The sequence below is a fragment of the Apodemus sylvaticus genome, chromosome 15 (assembly GCF_947179515.1).
Source record: "Apodemus sylvaticus chromosome 15, mApoSyl1.1, whole genome shotgun sequence".
NCBI lineage: Eukaryota > Metazoa > Chordata > Mammalia > Rodentia > Muridae > Apodemus > Apodemus sylvaticus.
The window spans coordinates 39,158,873-39,177,394 of NC_067486.1; the positions used below are offsets into that span (position 1 = coordinate 39,158,873).

Genomic DNA, 18,522 nt, shown 5'->3' on the forward strand with positions numbered 1-18,522 from the left:
CATGTAATGTTAGCTTCTGACTCTCTCTCTCTCTCTCTCCCTCTCCCTCTCCCTCTCTCCTTCTCTCCCTCTCCCTCTCCCTCTCCCTCTTCCCCTCCCTCTCCCTCTCCCTCTCCCTCTCCCTCTCCCTCTCCCTCTCCCTCCCTCTCCCTCTCCCTCTCCCTCTCCCTCTCCCTCTCCCTCTCCCTCTCCCTCTCCCTCTCCCTCTCCCTCTCCCTCTCCCTCTCCCTCTCCCTCTCCCTCTCCCTCTCCCTCTCCCTCTCCCTCTCCCTCTCCCTCTCCCTCTCTCTCATAACTTGGCCAAGCACAGCTGCATATGCTGCTGGCTCAGCTTCTCTGAAGGCAAATTTTGGAGTTCCCTTGAGCACAAGAATTCAAAGACAGCCTTGATCATGTACTGAGACTGTCTATTAAAATAAGCAACAAAACTGAATTGAATACACAACTAAGAATATTGACAGGTAGCGACTAAGGTTCAAACTTATCTGAGAAAATCATTCTCTGTTATTCTTTTTTTCTTGAAGTGTATTTCCCAATGAGGAATAATCACTATGGATATCTGGGAACAAACATCCAGCAATCAGTAACTATAGAATGTAGGTCAGCTTAGAATCTGATAGCCACATAATTATTTGACTTTCCTAAACAGTAAACTCATTCTGTCATCATTTTGAGCACAAGTCACATCTCCCAATATCAGTTTTAGAAGCCCAATGAGGCTGCAAAAGTTTTGGGTACCCTAATTTAGACAAATCAAGGATTTGTGGTTTTTCATTGGAAAGCATCTTAGGACTAGTCAGTTTATAAAGCAGAGCTGGAGATAAATATAGTTGTCTTAACCACAAGTATCAGGAGAAAATGGGTGATCAGAATAGCACATACATCCCTAAGTGTTGGTACTGGCTCAGCAAAGGAACACCCATCTCATTCATTGTAACAATAATCATAATCATAAGTTGGGTTTGGACTCATTATCTTATGACTGGATGATACCTGAGGGCACTTGACAGGACTACAATCCATAAAATAAAGGTCTAACCCACACAGATAGATAGAGAAGATATCTTTACTATGAACACTTTTCTTTTGAGGTTTTCCATCAATTCTGATAAAAGGTATGAGATTGTTAACAAGGGCATACATACCTGGTTCTTCAGCATAGGTCACTGTTACCTTAATAGAAAACGCCTATGCATAAAAGAACCATTAATTATATGTCGATAGCCTTTACAGCAAACATGGATTGTGCCTGAGTTCTTTTCTGCTCGTGAGAGGCTTCCCTCTGACTCTAGGATGACAGGCTCTATCCTTTGTCATGTCCCAGTCATCTCCCTGTCTTCCCTGATCAGTGCAACTAAGAACTACAGAATCAGTCAAAGGAGCTGAGACATTAGCTCTGCCTGAAAATACTCACAGGGCCTGCATACGTCTAAGCCAGATGGGATCCCAGCACTGAGAGGTGGTGTGGACTCAAAGCCTCACCTCTAGCCCATAAGCTATCTCCAACTTACAACTGCTCACAAAGGAAAAAATTACTTTCCTCCAACAGAGTCTTGCTGGGTATACAAACCTCACTTAAGGGTAATCCCCACGTGCCCTAGTAGATGGCCCAGTGAAGAAGTTTTGTTTCATATTTCTTTGTCTGGTCTTGTTTTACCTTATAGATTTTTGCTTATATATGGGTTCAAATTTTCTGCTTCTACAGGATTTCTCTCTCTCTCTCTCTCTCTCTCTCTCTCTCTCTCTCTCTCTCTCTCTCTCTCTCTCTCTCTCTCTTTCTGTGTGTGTGTGAGGCTCTGTGTTTCTTGTGCTTTTATCTCTATTTTTCTGTATATTTTGTTCTATTCTAATTTGTTTGGCTTTATTTTACTTTATTTTATGTATTTATTTAGTTGTGTATATATTTTCCTAATGAGAGAGAGAGAGAAAGGGAGTGGATTTGGGTAGGTGGGAATGCAGGAAGGATATGGGAGGAGCTAGGGAGGGTGGAACTTTAATCAGAGTATATTATATTAAAATCTATTTTTAATTAAAAATAAAAATGAGCACATACTCGTCTGGCAGGTGTAACCCCAGGACCCGATTGGACTGCTTACAACTGCCCATCCATCATCTCTGGTCTACAGAGGAACCTTACAGTCACATGCACATACCCATACACACAATGAAAAATAAAGTAAATCTTATTAAAATAGCAAAAACATGCATGTAAAGAATAGTGTATAAATAGTAAAAAAAAATTTAATAATTCCTTGTATCAAAATAGACCACAAAAATATAAAAAATGTCATGATTATAAATTATTAAGAAAAATAGCATATACATTCAGGATAGAGATCAAAATGCTTTAAAATTTTATGCCATAGGTGTTAGCCAGATTGAACGGTTCTGGCTGCAATCCGTTGATTGGCAGGCATGGCCTCTATGGCTTAGCTAAACTAATGTCACCTTTGCACGTGACAGATACCTCTGTTTCCATGCTATCCATCACTTGCTACCTAACCCTGGTATTATAATTTGAATACTTATAACCTTTCTTTTAAGTTATAATGTTTTAAACATTAATATTAAGTTTTTATATTTGCATTCACACTGCACAAGTAATATATTAATTCCCAAATAGCCAATATTTCTTGCTTCTATAAACTGACCCTGTGAATTTAGACTAAAAAAGAACTTAAATTGAGTTTAAGCTATGATTATTTTCCACCAAAAAAATGTCACTCGGATTGTGTAGCAACCAGGGCATGTTGCATTTTAAATGAGTCACTATAAAATCTTGCATAGAGTTACGATACTCTATATTGCAGAAAATAGTCAGAAGACAGTTGTTTTTTTAAAAAAATTCTGCTATCCTTTAATTTCCATCATAAGTACGAAGCAATGCCATTTGTTCTGTTAACAAAGCCATGACAGAAATCCGGGAAGAAAGTATAGCATATGTACTGGATGAACCCGCAGCCAGTGTGGGAAATCCGCCTCTCCACATGAGCCAAGGCTTTTGACGGCACAATTACTAACTAGAGAAAATGAGAAGGAAACTCAGGGCTCAGCCAGGTGTTGCTCCACATCAGTAACCCGCTTTGCTGATCGATCAGGGATGAGAGCAAAATCACCCCTGTCCTCAGGAAACTATGAATGGTTCAAGGCAGCAGCGGAAGCACCTGGCTGCTTGTGCTAAGCACAGCCTACGTGTTCTTCCCTTACTGCTCAAGATAGAAGCAATGCTGGCCAACTTGCGCTGTCTCTTAAGTGAAAGACTAAGAACAACTGTGCAGTTCTGTCTCTCCTGATTCCACGAGAATTCTTCCACGTGCCTAAGCCACCCCTTCCGGTGGGCAACACTATGAATACATTTTCCCTCTTGAAACTTTTGTAGCCCCGGGAAGTCTGCTCAAGTCACACTGTATTACACATGTAGCTTCCAATTTCCCAAAACAATGAAATAAAAACACAGTTAACACTGACTTATTTTTTAACAACTAGATTATTTGGAAAACAATATACGGAATCTTAGAGAAAGTCCTCATGCCCTGCACTGCGTGTGGAATAGAGTAGACTTCTGTCCACTCAAATTTTATTATTGTTTTACTTTATTCCTAAAGGAAATGAGATTAGTTTGTAGATGTGAAGGAAATGGGACTGGGTAAAATTTTAGAATTAGAAAAAAAAATCGATCTTGGGGACATTTCTCTTTCTTCATTACTATTTACTGAATTTATAGTTGGCATAAAAATTGATGTAATTCATTATGACATTTTTCTACATATGTAACATTGTCCCTTGATCGTAAGTGCCAGCAGTGCTAACTAACCTCTCCCATACTTCCTCCAAGCCTTTCACTGAATATATAATGTATGGTTTTGCAATAATTAGTGAGAATTATGTTTGCTCATGCTGTTTGATCAAATATTTATTTTCAAATGAAATCATTAAATAATGGTCAAACACATGGAAACTGACTTAAATGGATTTGAATAATATATAATTGAATTATAATGTGATGCCTTTCATATTTTACTTAACACTGAGCTCCTACATCAGCATTTTAAAAAGACTTTATTTTTCCATCTTCACCATTAATACATTAATTCTACTTCTGTAAAATGACTAAACATATAAATCACTTGAAAAGTTCTCATGTGGTGACCCCAAGGATTTATAGCAAAATCTTCTGAGACACTCCTTAGTTAATTCCCAGGACAGGATTTAGTAGAAAAGAAACACTTAAATAAAGGTAACTGAGTCTATTGTGTGGCACCATAGGAGGCCTCATGAGAATCCCAAGGTTTTTAAAGATAACTGTGAAGGCTGAAATGGAATTTCTAACTAATCGCTTGAGATTGCTAGCCACTTTCCACATGGTATGTGACTGTGGGTCAGACACATATTTTTTCCATACCAATTCTTCACCTTTACAAAGTAAAGATAACTGTCCCTACAAGGTTATGCTGTATAGAGGATGGTTTAGTGTGTTCGAAGGAGCATAGGAAATTGAAAGCACAGCCCAATATAGTTTTGCACATTCTGTAAATGTGGGCGTGCAGCCACGTTGTTGGATGATGGCGGTCAATTTCTAGATGGCAGAGGAACAGTAAGTGAATGCTTTAGGAGCTCAGAAGTACAAGATCAATTCCATCCGAAGTGATCAAAGCAGTCTTAAGCTGGTCTCTTCTTCTATCTAAAGGGGAAAAAAATGGTAATTGTTGCTATTTTATTTCATGTATGAATGGAAGTCTCTTAAATGCGAACTCTTCTAAAAAGCCCGAGGACACATCCACGGGTTGTTTTCTAGTGCCGAAAGATGACTCTAATTTTCTTGTCTGTTTTTGCACCATAGGGGTGCGGCGGGAAAGGATATTTTATTTCTTGATATACCCAGGAAACAAATCCATAGCACTTACAAGTCTAATTTTCATAAAGCTTCTTCTCTTAAAATACTAAGTCCATTTTTGTTAGCTAGCTTTTGCTGCAATTTCATATTATTATATAAATTGAAGAATGTCAGTACCAAGCCAGACTAACAGCTGATGACTCCTCTGTGAGCCACATGTCTGTGGATACCATTTACAAATGCATTTGTTTTTAAGAAATGCCAGGGCAGGAAGAGGGGAGTGGAGGGGGAGCACCCTCACAGAAGCAGGGTGGGGGGAATACGGGGTTTACGTGGGCGGGGACAGGGGCAGGGCGGGACTGGGAAGGGGGATAACATTTGATGTAAATAAATAAAATATCCAATAAGATAAAGAAATTAAATCAATAATTATGAGCTAAGATGATGTTTTGTCAACTTCTTGAAAAAAGAGAGTTTATTTTAAATATATTAACATAATTTAAAAATAAAAATTTACTAGATAGAAGATAATTTTTTGTTTTGATTTTGGATGTATTGCATCTGGCTTTACTGAACTGAGATACTGAGTCACTCTAAGAAGTTTGCTGCTAACTTGTCTCATGTGTATAAATATCACCACGATCAAGTCGGAGGCATATAATATTTTTAATTAATGGCCCGTGCTGTTTTATAACTTTTCTCTCACTTTGTATATCACACTCCCCCACACTCCTATCATCTTATAAATGTGCAGATTTACTTTAGATGCCGAGACTTTAAAAAAAATAGCACAACATGGGTTTCTTTTAAAGTTCTAAACTTCTAAAAATTAAAAAAATATTACGGCAGCAATATATATGTGTAACTTTATATACTCATTATACTATATAGTACTTTAAAGTTTCAGGTTTTTATTTGAAAAATTGTTTAATTCTCTTCCATCTGATAATTCTAGCTAAGGTGATTTCTAATCCTGTTAGTATCATTTTCCCCAATTTGATGACATTTAAATTAGAACATTATTTGGTATATCTGGAACATGAGGCAAAATGTTATGGATGAATCAGTCGAGGTCCAGAAGTAATGAAACGTGTTCAAGGATAATTAAATGGTAACAAATTTAAAATGTATTATAATTTCATATATAATATAATTATAAAATATAAAAGTAGCATTTTCTCCTAAAAACTTAGTAGAGGGGCTAGACCGCTGGCTCAGCAATTTGCAGCATTTCGTCTATTCCTCTAGAGGAATCAAGTTTGATTTCCAGGACCCTCATGGCAGCCTGTAATTCCAGTGCCAAGTTACCCTGGCCTCTGAGGGCACAGGGAAAGCATATGATATACAGATATACATGCAGGCAAAACACCCATTTACATGGAATGGAGTTGTCTTTTAATTTCAAAAAACTGGTTTTGATTTTACTATAGTAGCGTGTTTTGCTGTAATACATAAAGGATTTATTTTTAAGCTGGAAAGGTTCAATTTCTAATTATTTTCCTTTGGGCTTGGTCAGTTTCTCAGCTTTGGAAAGTTATCTATGCTAAATTAGTAAAAAAAAAAAAAGTATTAGGGTAGCAAATATTCTTCCATCGAAACATGAAAGTAGAATGAGGTGAGAGAGTCTCTGGTTGCTCTAATTTGTAGATACCTTTTTATTCTTATATTTCAAAGAAACTGATTTTTAATAGTGTCTGTCATATAAACAGTTTCTCAAGTGTCCCTGAATCTATAACAAGTCGAATAACCAGTAGACATATATGGTAAACATATATGGTAAACAAAAGAACAATGTAAAGAGAAGCTGTATTAAACTAGCCGTTAGTCCCAGACCTAATGAAAGAAATTAAAAATATGTAGAATGTGCTGAAAACAATTTCAAAGATAACTCACGACATAAAATTAAGCGCTTCTATTTACTGATAATAAAGTGATTCTTTTTTTCACACTGTCAGAACCAGAACCAGGAAATGGAGGGAGTGGCAGAAACAGAGCCCACAGGAATTTCAGACCCCAGAGACCAGCATTAGGGTGAAGATCTAACGTTTATTGTTAGGTACAAAAACATATATACTATTTTTAAGCAAATAAGAGTGTGGCTATGCAATCAGGGGCTAAGCAGGATTATACACGCTGTCCTATTGAATCTAATTTGATTGCTCATGACTCTGTAAGGGTGTGGGTTGACCACACAGGGGCATTTCCCTGCAGAGAGGAAGCAGCCATGGTCCTCTGCTTGGGTCCTCTGTACTGTCTGACCAGTTGGTTGGGAGCCACTTTAGGTCTCAAGTCTGTGTGCGGCTGGATCAGGATTCCTCAAGCAGGCTCAGGAAACAACAGCACTTAACTCTGCATCCCACTGCTCCTCCACTAGGCTCACTCTCACACTCTGACTTCTGAGTGATGTGTGCAAGTATCTCCACACACTTCTCACCAATGCCAGGCCAGTAGTCAGTGTCACCACAGTGCTGCAAGGTACAGTGGTAAATGTGGACGAGCTTGGTATTTGATGCGCATTATTTCCATTGGGAAAATGTTGGAAATTCAAGATAAAAACATTAAAAACATGCTAACACAATTAAGGAAAAATTTTGAAAATAACTTATGGAGATATGAAGAAGATATCTCTATGGCACAAAAGAGCAGAGAAGATTATAATGTAAATCTATGCAAAGTATACCAATTTTTGAAAAAGTAACAGACTGAGAACACGTTTTTAAAATGATAAAGACAAAGATACCTCATTCTATTATTATTATGGACAACTATTCTTTTAAAACATACCCAATTTTCATAATGGAATCCAAAATTCATATAAAAATAGATCTTTGAAGATATATTCATCATTGAGTTGGATAAATGTATTGTGCTGTATTATATTGTTGTGTTGACTTGTAAATTCCCTGGATTTACTATAATTATTAAGTTTTACAACAATTCTTAAAACAATGTATATTCCTAGTTCATGGTTATGGATGTAAGAAATGCACAAAAAGCCTTTCAGGGCTAAAATCCAGATGTCAGGTAGTCTGGGCTTTCCGGAGGCTCTTGTGAGGAATCTGCTGCTCGTTCTAGTCTTGGTAGACATCAGCCTTGGCCTGTGACCCTTGCCCTTTCTCTTATGAAGGCCTCTGTGACTACTGGGCACATCTGGAGTAGCATGATAACTCCTCTTCAATTTCAAAATCCATATCTTAATTTAGAAAAAAAAACATTCAAAGCAGCATTTTTCCAGAACATTTCCAGGCTCCGGGGACTGTAATGGGTTATTTGGGAGCTATTATGCAGTTTCGTGCATCTACCATTTGGTTTAGTACACTACCGTGTTGTTCTTGGACATAAAAAATAGAAATAAACTAGGGAGAACATAAAATAAAGTGCCAACTCTCCTTCACGTATGCCTTGTGTGTATATTTCAAACGCAAAACCAGATTTCAACCACATGGGGAAAGGATATAGCAATATATTATCATTAAAATCTGATTACAAAGAGAAGTACATCAAAGCAAAATCACACGAGACAAATATTGTGAGGATGGTGGGGACTCATTATCTTTAAAGCACAAAACATTGAATGAATATTTACAGAATGAGACACAAACTTTTAAGAATGGTGTCTCAGAATTAGAGAGAGATAGCTATATGTGCATCAATTTGCCCATCATAAATCTGTATCAAATCAACACATTCCGTCATTAAGAAGATAGTACTGATCACTGAGCACACCCAGGAAGAAACACCAGCACATCGTTGTGCTTTGCAGTGATGTACTGTGGTTCCCCAGCAATGAGAAGAAAGGATCAGACAGCTGCGAACAAATTCCTGTTCTGATGACTTTGTCCTGGTCTATTCTGCTTCTTGACATTTCATGGCATTGGTGACTATGCGTTCTTAAACTTTTCTCATAACTACTTTAAGTCCTTCCTGGAAGTGCTGAAAAAGGACTTGGAGGAGTGGATAGACAGAGATCAAAAGGCATCCACAAATAAATGAAGGAGGAGGCATGCTCAGAGGGTGAGGAATAGAAATAAGAGAGATGGGATGGAAAGGGACATGATATCAGGCTAGAAAAGGGAATGAGGACTTGTGAGATCAGATCTGGAACCAAAGGTGAGGTCTCAGGAAGACACCAACTCATTTGAAAAATGCCTTACAATTATATATTTCATGAAAGAAATGGCAAGACTAATAAAGTTGTCTACTAGTTAATGCAACTGCTGTAGTGTGAAACACATAATTATATACTTTCTACACTGATGAAAACAAAATTTGCATGGTATATAAAATCTATTCAAATATTGTTTGAATAAACACATAAATATATGCACAACACATGCCAGCAAGGACATGTGCCCACAGCCAAATGAATACATATTGATATTAGCAGAAAGATCAGTATATGAATGAAAATTAACAATATTCAATATAATTTTTAAATATGCCATCATTCCTTCTAATTAAACTATAATTTACATTTAATGAAAAGCTATAATTTACATTTAATGTAGTTATATATACTATCACATTAAATGTATCAAAAATCTTGATAAAGTTCTCAGTGTAACACATTTCGCAATTATTCACAGTGTGGCTTTGAATGGCAGTACGTGTAAAACAACATTCAAAGGCGGTAAGGCTATTTGTGACATTGTTTCACTCTTTCTGGTTCTGAACTGGATTCCAATTTTGAACACTGTCCACTAAACCAGAGTGAATGTTGAGAGAAACTCTCAGCTACAATGTTAATTTAAAATTCTTACTTGACATTTTATTTATTGAAACTTACCTTCAAGTATCTTTACACAAATGTAGAAGTCTTCTGAGCTTCAGCTACTCATCTTAAAAGAAGGAAACAATGTACATATCGTAAATTAGTGAGATCTGACAAAGACAGTATACATGGTCACTAGTAACTTTTTTCTAAAGAATGATTAATTCCTACTTAGGAGCAAATATATTAACTGAAATATTCTTTTCAACTCTGTCTGTATAAACTTAAGCAAATAATGCTCATGTATCTGAATAAGAGCTTCATTTTTGTTAATTCTACTATATAATTTTCATCAAAATTTTCACATAGTACTTAACAAACAATTTAATATTCATTACATGTGTTAATCAGAAGGTTTTGTATTAAAACTATTTGCAAGAACATGGTAATCTGTCAGAATACAGTTCTAGAATGGAGACACGAGAAGTGAATTGAGTGTTTTTGGAAACAAGACAAGTCTTGTGACCACATTTTCTTGAAAACCATATAATTGTTCTTGAAATGTCTTTTCATGCTCCCCCCATGTATAGTAGATAGGAGTGTGTTTACTTCTACTGTTGTTATATATCAAAGACATATGTTTCTTTGAAGACATAGAAACATATGTCTTTGATATATACAGTTTGTCCTTGGGATTGAATACCTTAATCACGTGATCTTCTTAACCCTCAGAGTATAAATTGCCTCATTTTCTGAATGAAGTTGCCTATTAAATGGGATTTAGTCCACTTCATTTTTCTGCTCTGTTCTCCCAGGTTCTCACCACCAACTAGAACTGCAACAGTAATCTATTTAACAATCATTTTTTTTGGAAGGTCAAAGCTAACACTTTGAAGTTTTAAGCATGAAGGTATACCAGAAATCCAATTCTGCAGAGAGCTCTCTTGAATACATAATTCTCACTCCAAACGCGCCACTTTAGTCTTCAAGTTGCTCTGACAGTCTCTACTGTGACAAATTCCGTATTTCTCTGCCTGTTCACTCTGAGCTGATTTCTCTTAAGCAAAAATAAACAAGGAGTTATCCTTTGTATCCTAAATCATTTTCCTTGATGTATACCTATATTTATGGTATGTTTTCTGCTCTGTATTCTAGTAAAATTAATATTCTGTTATCCCACTGTGCTAGTTACATATGCTACGCAACCTGGGCCATAAAATAAGAAACTCATTAAGTATATTCCAAACAAATGATTGAAGCTTTATCTACTAAAGCTTCATTTTTCAGTGAAATCCCACACAATGATGAGTTTTTACAAAACAGAAAATGCAGTATTAAGGGTGTAGTAAGCTGTAAATAGTTTCTCACATGCTAAGCTTCAATTCATTAACTATTTGTAATGGGTGCCCAAGGTATATGGATGCAGCTATTTTCAAAAGCAGTATGTTAATGCTTAACACGGTTCAGAAAGTTCAAATTATGTGCAGCAATTTTTCCCAATGAAAATAAAATTAACAAGCAGGACCTTGTGGGATGCACCTGCAGTTCCAGCTGCTGAAGGCTGTGGTATGATCACTTGAGAACACACATCCAAACTAGTGAGTAAAATAAGTGAGAATCCAACACAATAGAAAGTTCAATAGTGTCAAATTGGTTTTCATAAATAAATATTCCAAGACCAACATATTAAAATTTGCATACCCAACACTGAAAAATATCAATACACATCAACATAATCAAATATTTAGTAATTATTACAGAATAGCTAAAGGGTGATTAAAGTTAGCAAATATATTGAAAGATTAATAGAATCGCTTCCAGTTTGATATAGAAAGCTATGTAACATTTGCATGTTTACATACAAAGTGTTGTGCACAAATGAAGAGGAGTTAGAGATTAGCACAGTTTTAAGTCTCCAAAGTCTATTTTACTTACGTATTTATTTATGTGCATGCATGTATGCGTCTTTGAGTAAATGTGATTATGTGTGTGTGGAAGGGTGCATGCTGGTGCAGACTTATAGGTATTCACACAAAGGCAGAAGACGACCTTGGTTGTCACAAACAGGATGACTATTTACCTCTTCTAAGAAAGAATCTCCTACAAGTTCAGAGCTCACAAACCAGGATGACTGGTTAGTACGCTGCAATGTCTTGTCTCTGCATTCCAGCAGTGAGGTTAAAGCTTGTGCCTCTCTTAAAACAGTATGGTTTTTGGAATCAAATTCAGGTCCTTGTGCTTGCAAGCAAATGCTTTATCAGCTGAACCATGCCCCAGCTAGTAAATTGGACATTAAAGTGATAAAATTATGTAATTAAGGAATTTTTAATGTGTCTTTATAGAAGTATAGCATGAGACTTGAAAAATTAAGTACTGGGTCTTAATTAATGACTGGAAAACTAGAACAGAAAAAAATGGTACATATATTTTACTTCGTAATCATTCTATAATGTTGTGACCACAACCATTACATGGTTGGCTTTTAGAGCAAAATGTAATATAGTATAATATTCATTACTTTATGACACTATATTAAGCTGAAAATTAACCATAGATTAATTATTGTATACATGAAAAGCATATTCACAATTGTAGGGTATTGATCATCCTCCAGCTTTTCTGATTTTCTTTGAATTTACAATTTATTCATAAATGACTACATAATACATTATAAACTATAATGTAAAACCAGTAGTATAGTTTCCCATAGGGATCAATTTAATAGTAAATGTACCTCACTTTAAATAATGAATAATTCTCAAGTGCTATTTCTTCTTTTCTACATTATCTATTAGTGCTTTTATTTATAATAGAAAAATTAATGATTTGTGTAATTACATGTCATTTTGTCAATATATTTTAGTCGAATCTTATTTTCTTCTAACAACCAGAGTTTTAAATGTATCTTCTAGTTCTTTCTCTCCTCTGGGCCAAAACTGTTAGTCTCATAAATTTTTTTTTAAAAAGACTTCCAAATGCACAACTATCTCTGATCAGAAGACCACACCCAGGCCTTTGAATTCATTAATACAAGCAGTGTAATAACTTATATGGGTCCTTCTTTCTTATTTCTTAAATTAAACTGCCACCTTTTCGAGCCGCTTTAAATGGCACCTTTGGAAATTACATAATAAAATCAGCACTCAGTATTTTGAGGCTGTATTTCTCTTACTCACACACTATTGTAATCATGCAGTTTGTTTCCTAAGGTAGGGAATATATTGCAGGAAAAACAGGAGACAAGCACACTGGATTTCCTATTAATCCCCAAACCAAATATAGTTTGAAGAAAAGCATCCTTCTTTACAGAGCCGCAGGCAATGAGCTCAGCCTTTCATCTTGGAATATTTGAGTGATTTCTATAATACTTGATGGTTTTTCTAAGCATTTGAATGTCTTTAGCTTGAGCGGAATATTCTGTAAGCCCATTTCCTTAGTTTGTCATTGGTTATTGGGATACTCTTCACAAAAGAATCCATTTTCTTTGGAAGAGCAATATATTAGATGATAGAATAGTATCTCTACTAATCAATTTTTCTTTCCTTTCCTTACAGCACCTTCTCTGATTGGTATGATGAGGAAAGACTGGGCATCCCAGAACAGCCTTGCCCTGTCGTGGCAAGCACCTGCATTTTCCAATGGAGCCATTCTGGACTATGAGATCAAGTACTATGAGAAAGTAGGTCTCATTTAGCACTTCCTAAAAACAGCATTTGCATGCATATATGTATATGTTTCTACATTATATATTGTTACAGTAGTTCAGGTTAAAAATCTGCTTTTCATCGGCCCAACTTCATAATCACCGTGTCTTTGACTCCTCTCTAACATCCCATTGAGCTCATAATTTCTTCATTAGTTTACCTTGTTTTATGCCACATTAGGGTAGAAGGTACCAGATGCTCATGTTTTTCAAGTCCTACTCTAGGGAGATTTATAATATAGCGATAACTGATAATGTCTTCAACTTATAGTTTCTTTGTTCTAAATTTGTCTGAAATGTTGTAGAGAAGGAACAGCAAGACTGAATTCCTGTAACGTAAGTGAGTGGGCAGCACGGATCTTCTGCCAACGACTTTAACGTCATAGTCCACCATAGTTTGGAAAGGATGATTTAAAGCGACACATTGATTAAATGTGGTCTTTATATTTGAGTCAGCTGTTTCATTTTATAAAAAGCTAGTGAGACCAACTTCACGTAAAAATAAAATTTTAATTTTGTTATTTTGAATTATTCTCGATTGTTTTTATTGGTTATTTTATTTATTTGCACTTCAAATGTTATCCCCATTCCTAGTTTCTCCTCCCCAAACCCCCTATCTTATCTCCCCTGCCCCCTGTTTCTACAACAGTGTTCCCCACCCACCCATCCACCCACCTACTTCTGCCTCCCTATCCTAGCATTCCCCTATGCTGGGGCATCTAGCCTTCACAGAACAAAGGGATTCTCATCCTTTTGATGCCAGATAACTCCATCCTCTACTACATATGCAGCTGGAGCCATGGGTCCCTCCATGTGTACTCTTTGGTTGGTGGTTTAGTCCTTGGGAAATTGGAGAGTCTGGTTGGTAAAAACTGTTGTTCTTCCAAATCATATACATCCTTTCCTTCATTAAATTCTTCCTTGTGCTATTCCCTCCCCCTATTGACATTTTTAGCACAGCTATTGCATGGTCATTTCTTGTATGTTCATTGTACTAGTGTTACAAGAAACAGAACTATTTTTTAATTATTTATTCGTTTTTATATATTAAATGTTGGCCTGCATGTATATAAGTACAGAACATGTGTTCCAGTTATTCTGCAGATCAGAGAGGTCATCGATTCCTTGGAACTGGAGTTGTGGATGGTTGTGAGTCACCATTCAGGTGCTAGGATTTGAACCCTGGTCTCTGCAAGAATAAGAAGTATTTTGATAATTTGAACCATCCAGTACCTCCAGAGCTCCCAGATACTAAACCATGAACCAAAGAGTACACATGGAGGGAACCATGGTGCCAGATGCTTATGCAACAGAGGATGGCCTTGTTGGACATTAAAAGGAGGAGAGGCCCTTGGTCCTGTGAAACCTAGATGCCCCAGTATAGGGGAATGCCAGGACAGAGAAATGGAAGTGGGCAGATTGGTGAGCAGGACGAGGAGGGTGGGTTAGGCTTGGTGTGTGGGGGGGAAGCAGAAAAGAGAACAACATTTGAAATGTAAATAAAGAATATATCTAATAAAACAAAATTGTATAACTTTAAAAGGTGTGACACATGCTACAAAATATCTTGGACTAATTAATGTCTGTAGAATATGCCATTTAGCACTAGAAAATACAATTTAAACTGAAAATAAATCTTTCTATGATTGATTATTATTCTGCAAGTAATAAACATCATAAATACAAATTAATTTGAATTATACAATAAAAACAAGTGTTTTTAACCACTGAGTGATCTCTGCAGCACTCAAATTATTATTTAATTAAGGTAAAATTTGCATATAATATCCTGCTGTTTATTATAGGACAATATGACTTTCACTTCTAGAATTTATCAGAACAAAATGATATTTAAACATTCCCACTCAAGGTTTGCAGTTTTATCTGCTGCAGTGGCTGACCATAGGTTTGTAGCCAATAGGGAATATAGATTTGTAAGCTGGAGTGTGTATATAGCAGCCACAGGATGTATGAAACTAAAAGACTACCCAATAGTTGGAACTTAATCTCTTTATTCATAATAGGAAGGGAAACAGTAGACATAGATAATCCCATAATAGATTACAGAAGAAATGAATGGATCCAAAGAAGAGACGCTGGCGTGTGTCAAGTTCCTCAGGACTCTATATGTTTGCCATTCAGCCTCATCTTCTACGATAATCATTTTTCTTTCCTTGGTTAAGGATGTTCGGCGAAAACATGTGTACATATGTGTGTGTGTGTGTGTGTGTGCGTGTGCGTGTGCGTGTGCGTGTGCGTGTGTGTGTGTGTGTTCCAGTAGTTGAAACAGATCTTCATGTACCCATAATAATTATTTATCCAAAAAGCAGCATGCACAGATATATACATCAAACCTTCCAAAATCAAAACATTTCTGTTTTGGGAAGTATTCTGTGTTATATTTCACACAGAAAAAAATCACTGGCTTTTTTAGGGTCATTTGCACTTTACAGATTTGAGTTTGGATATAACCTGCAATATTTCCAAATAAACATAAGGCATAATCAGCAAAAAAAAAAAGAAAAGAAAAGAAAAGAAAGAAAGAAAGAAGTACGTTCATCTAATTTAAAATCTGAAAACCACTGATTCGAAATTATAGTGATTAACATGACCTCTATATTGATTTTTACTGTGCCTTATTCAGTTTACTTTGAAGTTGGAAAAATCTTTTTTAAAGCATTTGTTTTATAGAATATGCTAATAACCCAGAGATAATGGATTAAATATGTAGCTAGAGCCAAAGATTTCTAAATCATGTTCTGATTATGTCTCTTATGCTTCTGGCAAGAAAAAAAACGTCAATACATCTCTTTTATTTAAAAGTCACATTTTCCGAAGTGGAAATTAATGTACCACCTTTCTTGTGGTTGTAAAGATTAATTATAAACAGACCTAAAGGTAAAAACACCAAATCAGTGTTTAAAAAAAAAGCATTATATAAGCCTTGGTAAAATATTCTTAGCCTTTAGTCTAATGAAGAATAATAGAACAGCAGCATGGGAGAATGGCATGGACATATAAAAGGCTTTTCTTTTCATTAATACAAATATTTAGTCAAAGAATCAAAAATGTAAAAGTATCACAATCTTGCAAATAAAATGCAAAATGACTGACTGTTATATTTCTCGATTATAACTTCAAATGCTAAATTATATTTTATATATCTACATCTGTAATATAGTTTTTCAACTTGAGAAAATAATTTTCTAAGTAGTGACTGGGAAAGCTTACAGTAGGACCTATTAAAATTATATTTTTCATTAGTGGTAGCTTAAATACTATTTAGTTTTAAAAATTGATAAGTAATCCCTTCTTAGAATATAAGTATTCCCTCATACGAGTGCATTGTTGTAAAAGTATGCATGTAAATGAGATAGTTCAGAAGCAAAGGCACCCAAGTCTTTTTCAATTGCTGGTTATTGGTAAAATGACCCAGAAATTTGGACAGAGATAAAAAGAAAGAGGATTGTGGTAAGTGTACATAGGTATGAATAGACATGGCATGGGCCATAGATAGTTTTTATGTATTTGTTATTGTTAATTATATGAGCAAAATAAGCACTTGAAGCAAAGCTTTGTGTACAAATGATGAAGTGAAGATGGTTTCTTGGAAAACTGAGACTGAGAGCAGGAGGAAAGAGGAAGCTGTCCATCAAACCCATGGGAATCCATGCACTCTCTGAAGGCTGAATGACTTCTCAGAGACCATTCTCTGCAGACAGAGAAGGCATACTTCTTAGGTGGTTTTAGTTAAAGTTTAGGAGAAGCATATGGGGGGCTAGAAAAAAAAAACTTTGCAGATTTAAGCCGTTAAAACAAAGGGAATGGGAAGAACCGGAAGTAGAAATTATTTGGGGGATCAGTTGGAACACAGACTATTGAAGAGGTCCAAAAAGGCTCAAAGAATATGAAAAACACATCAGGCTCTCTTTAGGTTTTGGTGCCAGTGCTCTGACATTTAGATGACATATGAAAGATGCTCTGTCTTAATGTCTATATTTGATGCATAATTTTTCTATTTGCCCAGAGATTGGGCTGTTCTGTAAGATTCTCGTTGTTTGCAACAAAGAAGTTAATTTTCTTAGAATGCAAGTTATCCACAAATTCCTGAAATAAAGGAACAGGCAGCTGTTATCAGCATTCTTTTTCACAGAATGAGACGTATTAGAAGAAAACATTGACCTCTGGGTGCAAAGATGGATGGAATCTCAAAACTTAACGTTTATTTCTTAAATCCTTTTGCTATATTAGGGGGTGTCAAAACCAGAGGCTCATATATTTATTATGCAAGAAACATATGGTGGAACTACACCTCCAGCTCCTGGTCTTGATTTTAGTCTTTCTGTTTGCTACTATTGTTGACCTATGAAATACAAGTTGATAAAGGTAATTCCTTAGAGTGGAAATATTTTTAAATTCTAAAATAAGAAAAATTGATTCGTGGCTATACCTGAGTTTTCTTTCCACCGAGAAAGATGATAGATAGATTAGATACAATAGATAGATAGATAGATAGATAGATAGATACATACATACATACATACATACATACATACATACATACATAGATACATAGATACATAGATAGATAGATATAAATAGATGATAGATAATTACATAATACATACAACATAGATTGTAAATATAGATATCAATATCTTCTCTCTATATGTTCATGTGTGTTTGTACATGCACACATGTGTATGAATGTTTACTTGCATACTGAGAGTAAAATAAAGAAACCAAATGTATTACTTTGTATTAATTGTACTCTCCAAGCCTTACTTTTATTTTTTCACCATCAAAAGTGTTTCGTTTTATTTGAGTCAAGTGAATACTTTGCTAATATTAAAGGAAAATCATGAAGCTTCTCCAAGTTCACTGTTCTTTATTTTGGTTTTGATTTCTTTTCCATCCAGAGTTAGAGTCAATGGTGAGTACCTACTGGTATGACCTTGATACTATCTGCTCCCATCATCTGAAAATGATGCAAAATCAAAATTTCAAATCACTAGAGATCACATTCTCTATTCTATACAAACCAACCATTCTTCACACTTGATCTTAGCCAAAAGACCAAGAAGCGATCAACCATTCTTTTATTAGAGCATTTTACGCTGCTGTAAAACTAACAGAGGCCAAGCAATTTATATAGGCTAAAAATTTATTTCTATAAATGAGAAAGTTTGAGATCTAGTTCTCAGAATTTACAATAAGTACAAAGACTTGAGCATGTCTTTCTGGGTATCTATGTGCCCATCTATCTTGGCAAAG

At 35.6% G+C, this 18,522-nt stretch overlaps 1 protein-coding gene across 1 annotated transcript in view; it reads left to right on the plus strand.

Moving 5' to 3' along the window:
* Epha6 (EPH receptor A6) overlaps window positions 1-18,522 on the plus strand; it is a 993,878-nt gene that overhangs the window by 547,731 nt on the left and 427,625 nt on the right. The window contains exon 6 of the mRNA XM_052158907.1: window positions 13,100-13,224. Within this exon, the coding sequence (XP_052014867.1) occupies window positions 13,100-13,224 (125 nt within the window). The remainder of the gene's footprint in view (window positions 1-13,099; window positions 13,225-18,522) is intronic.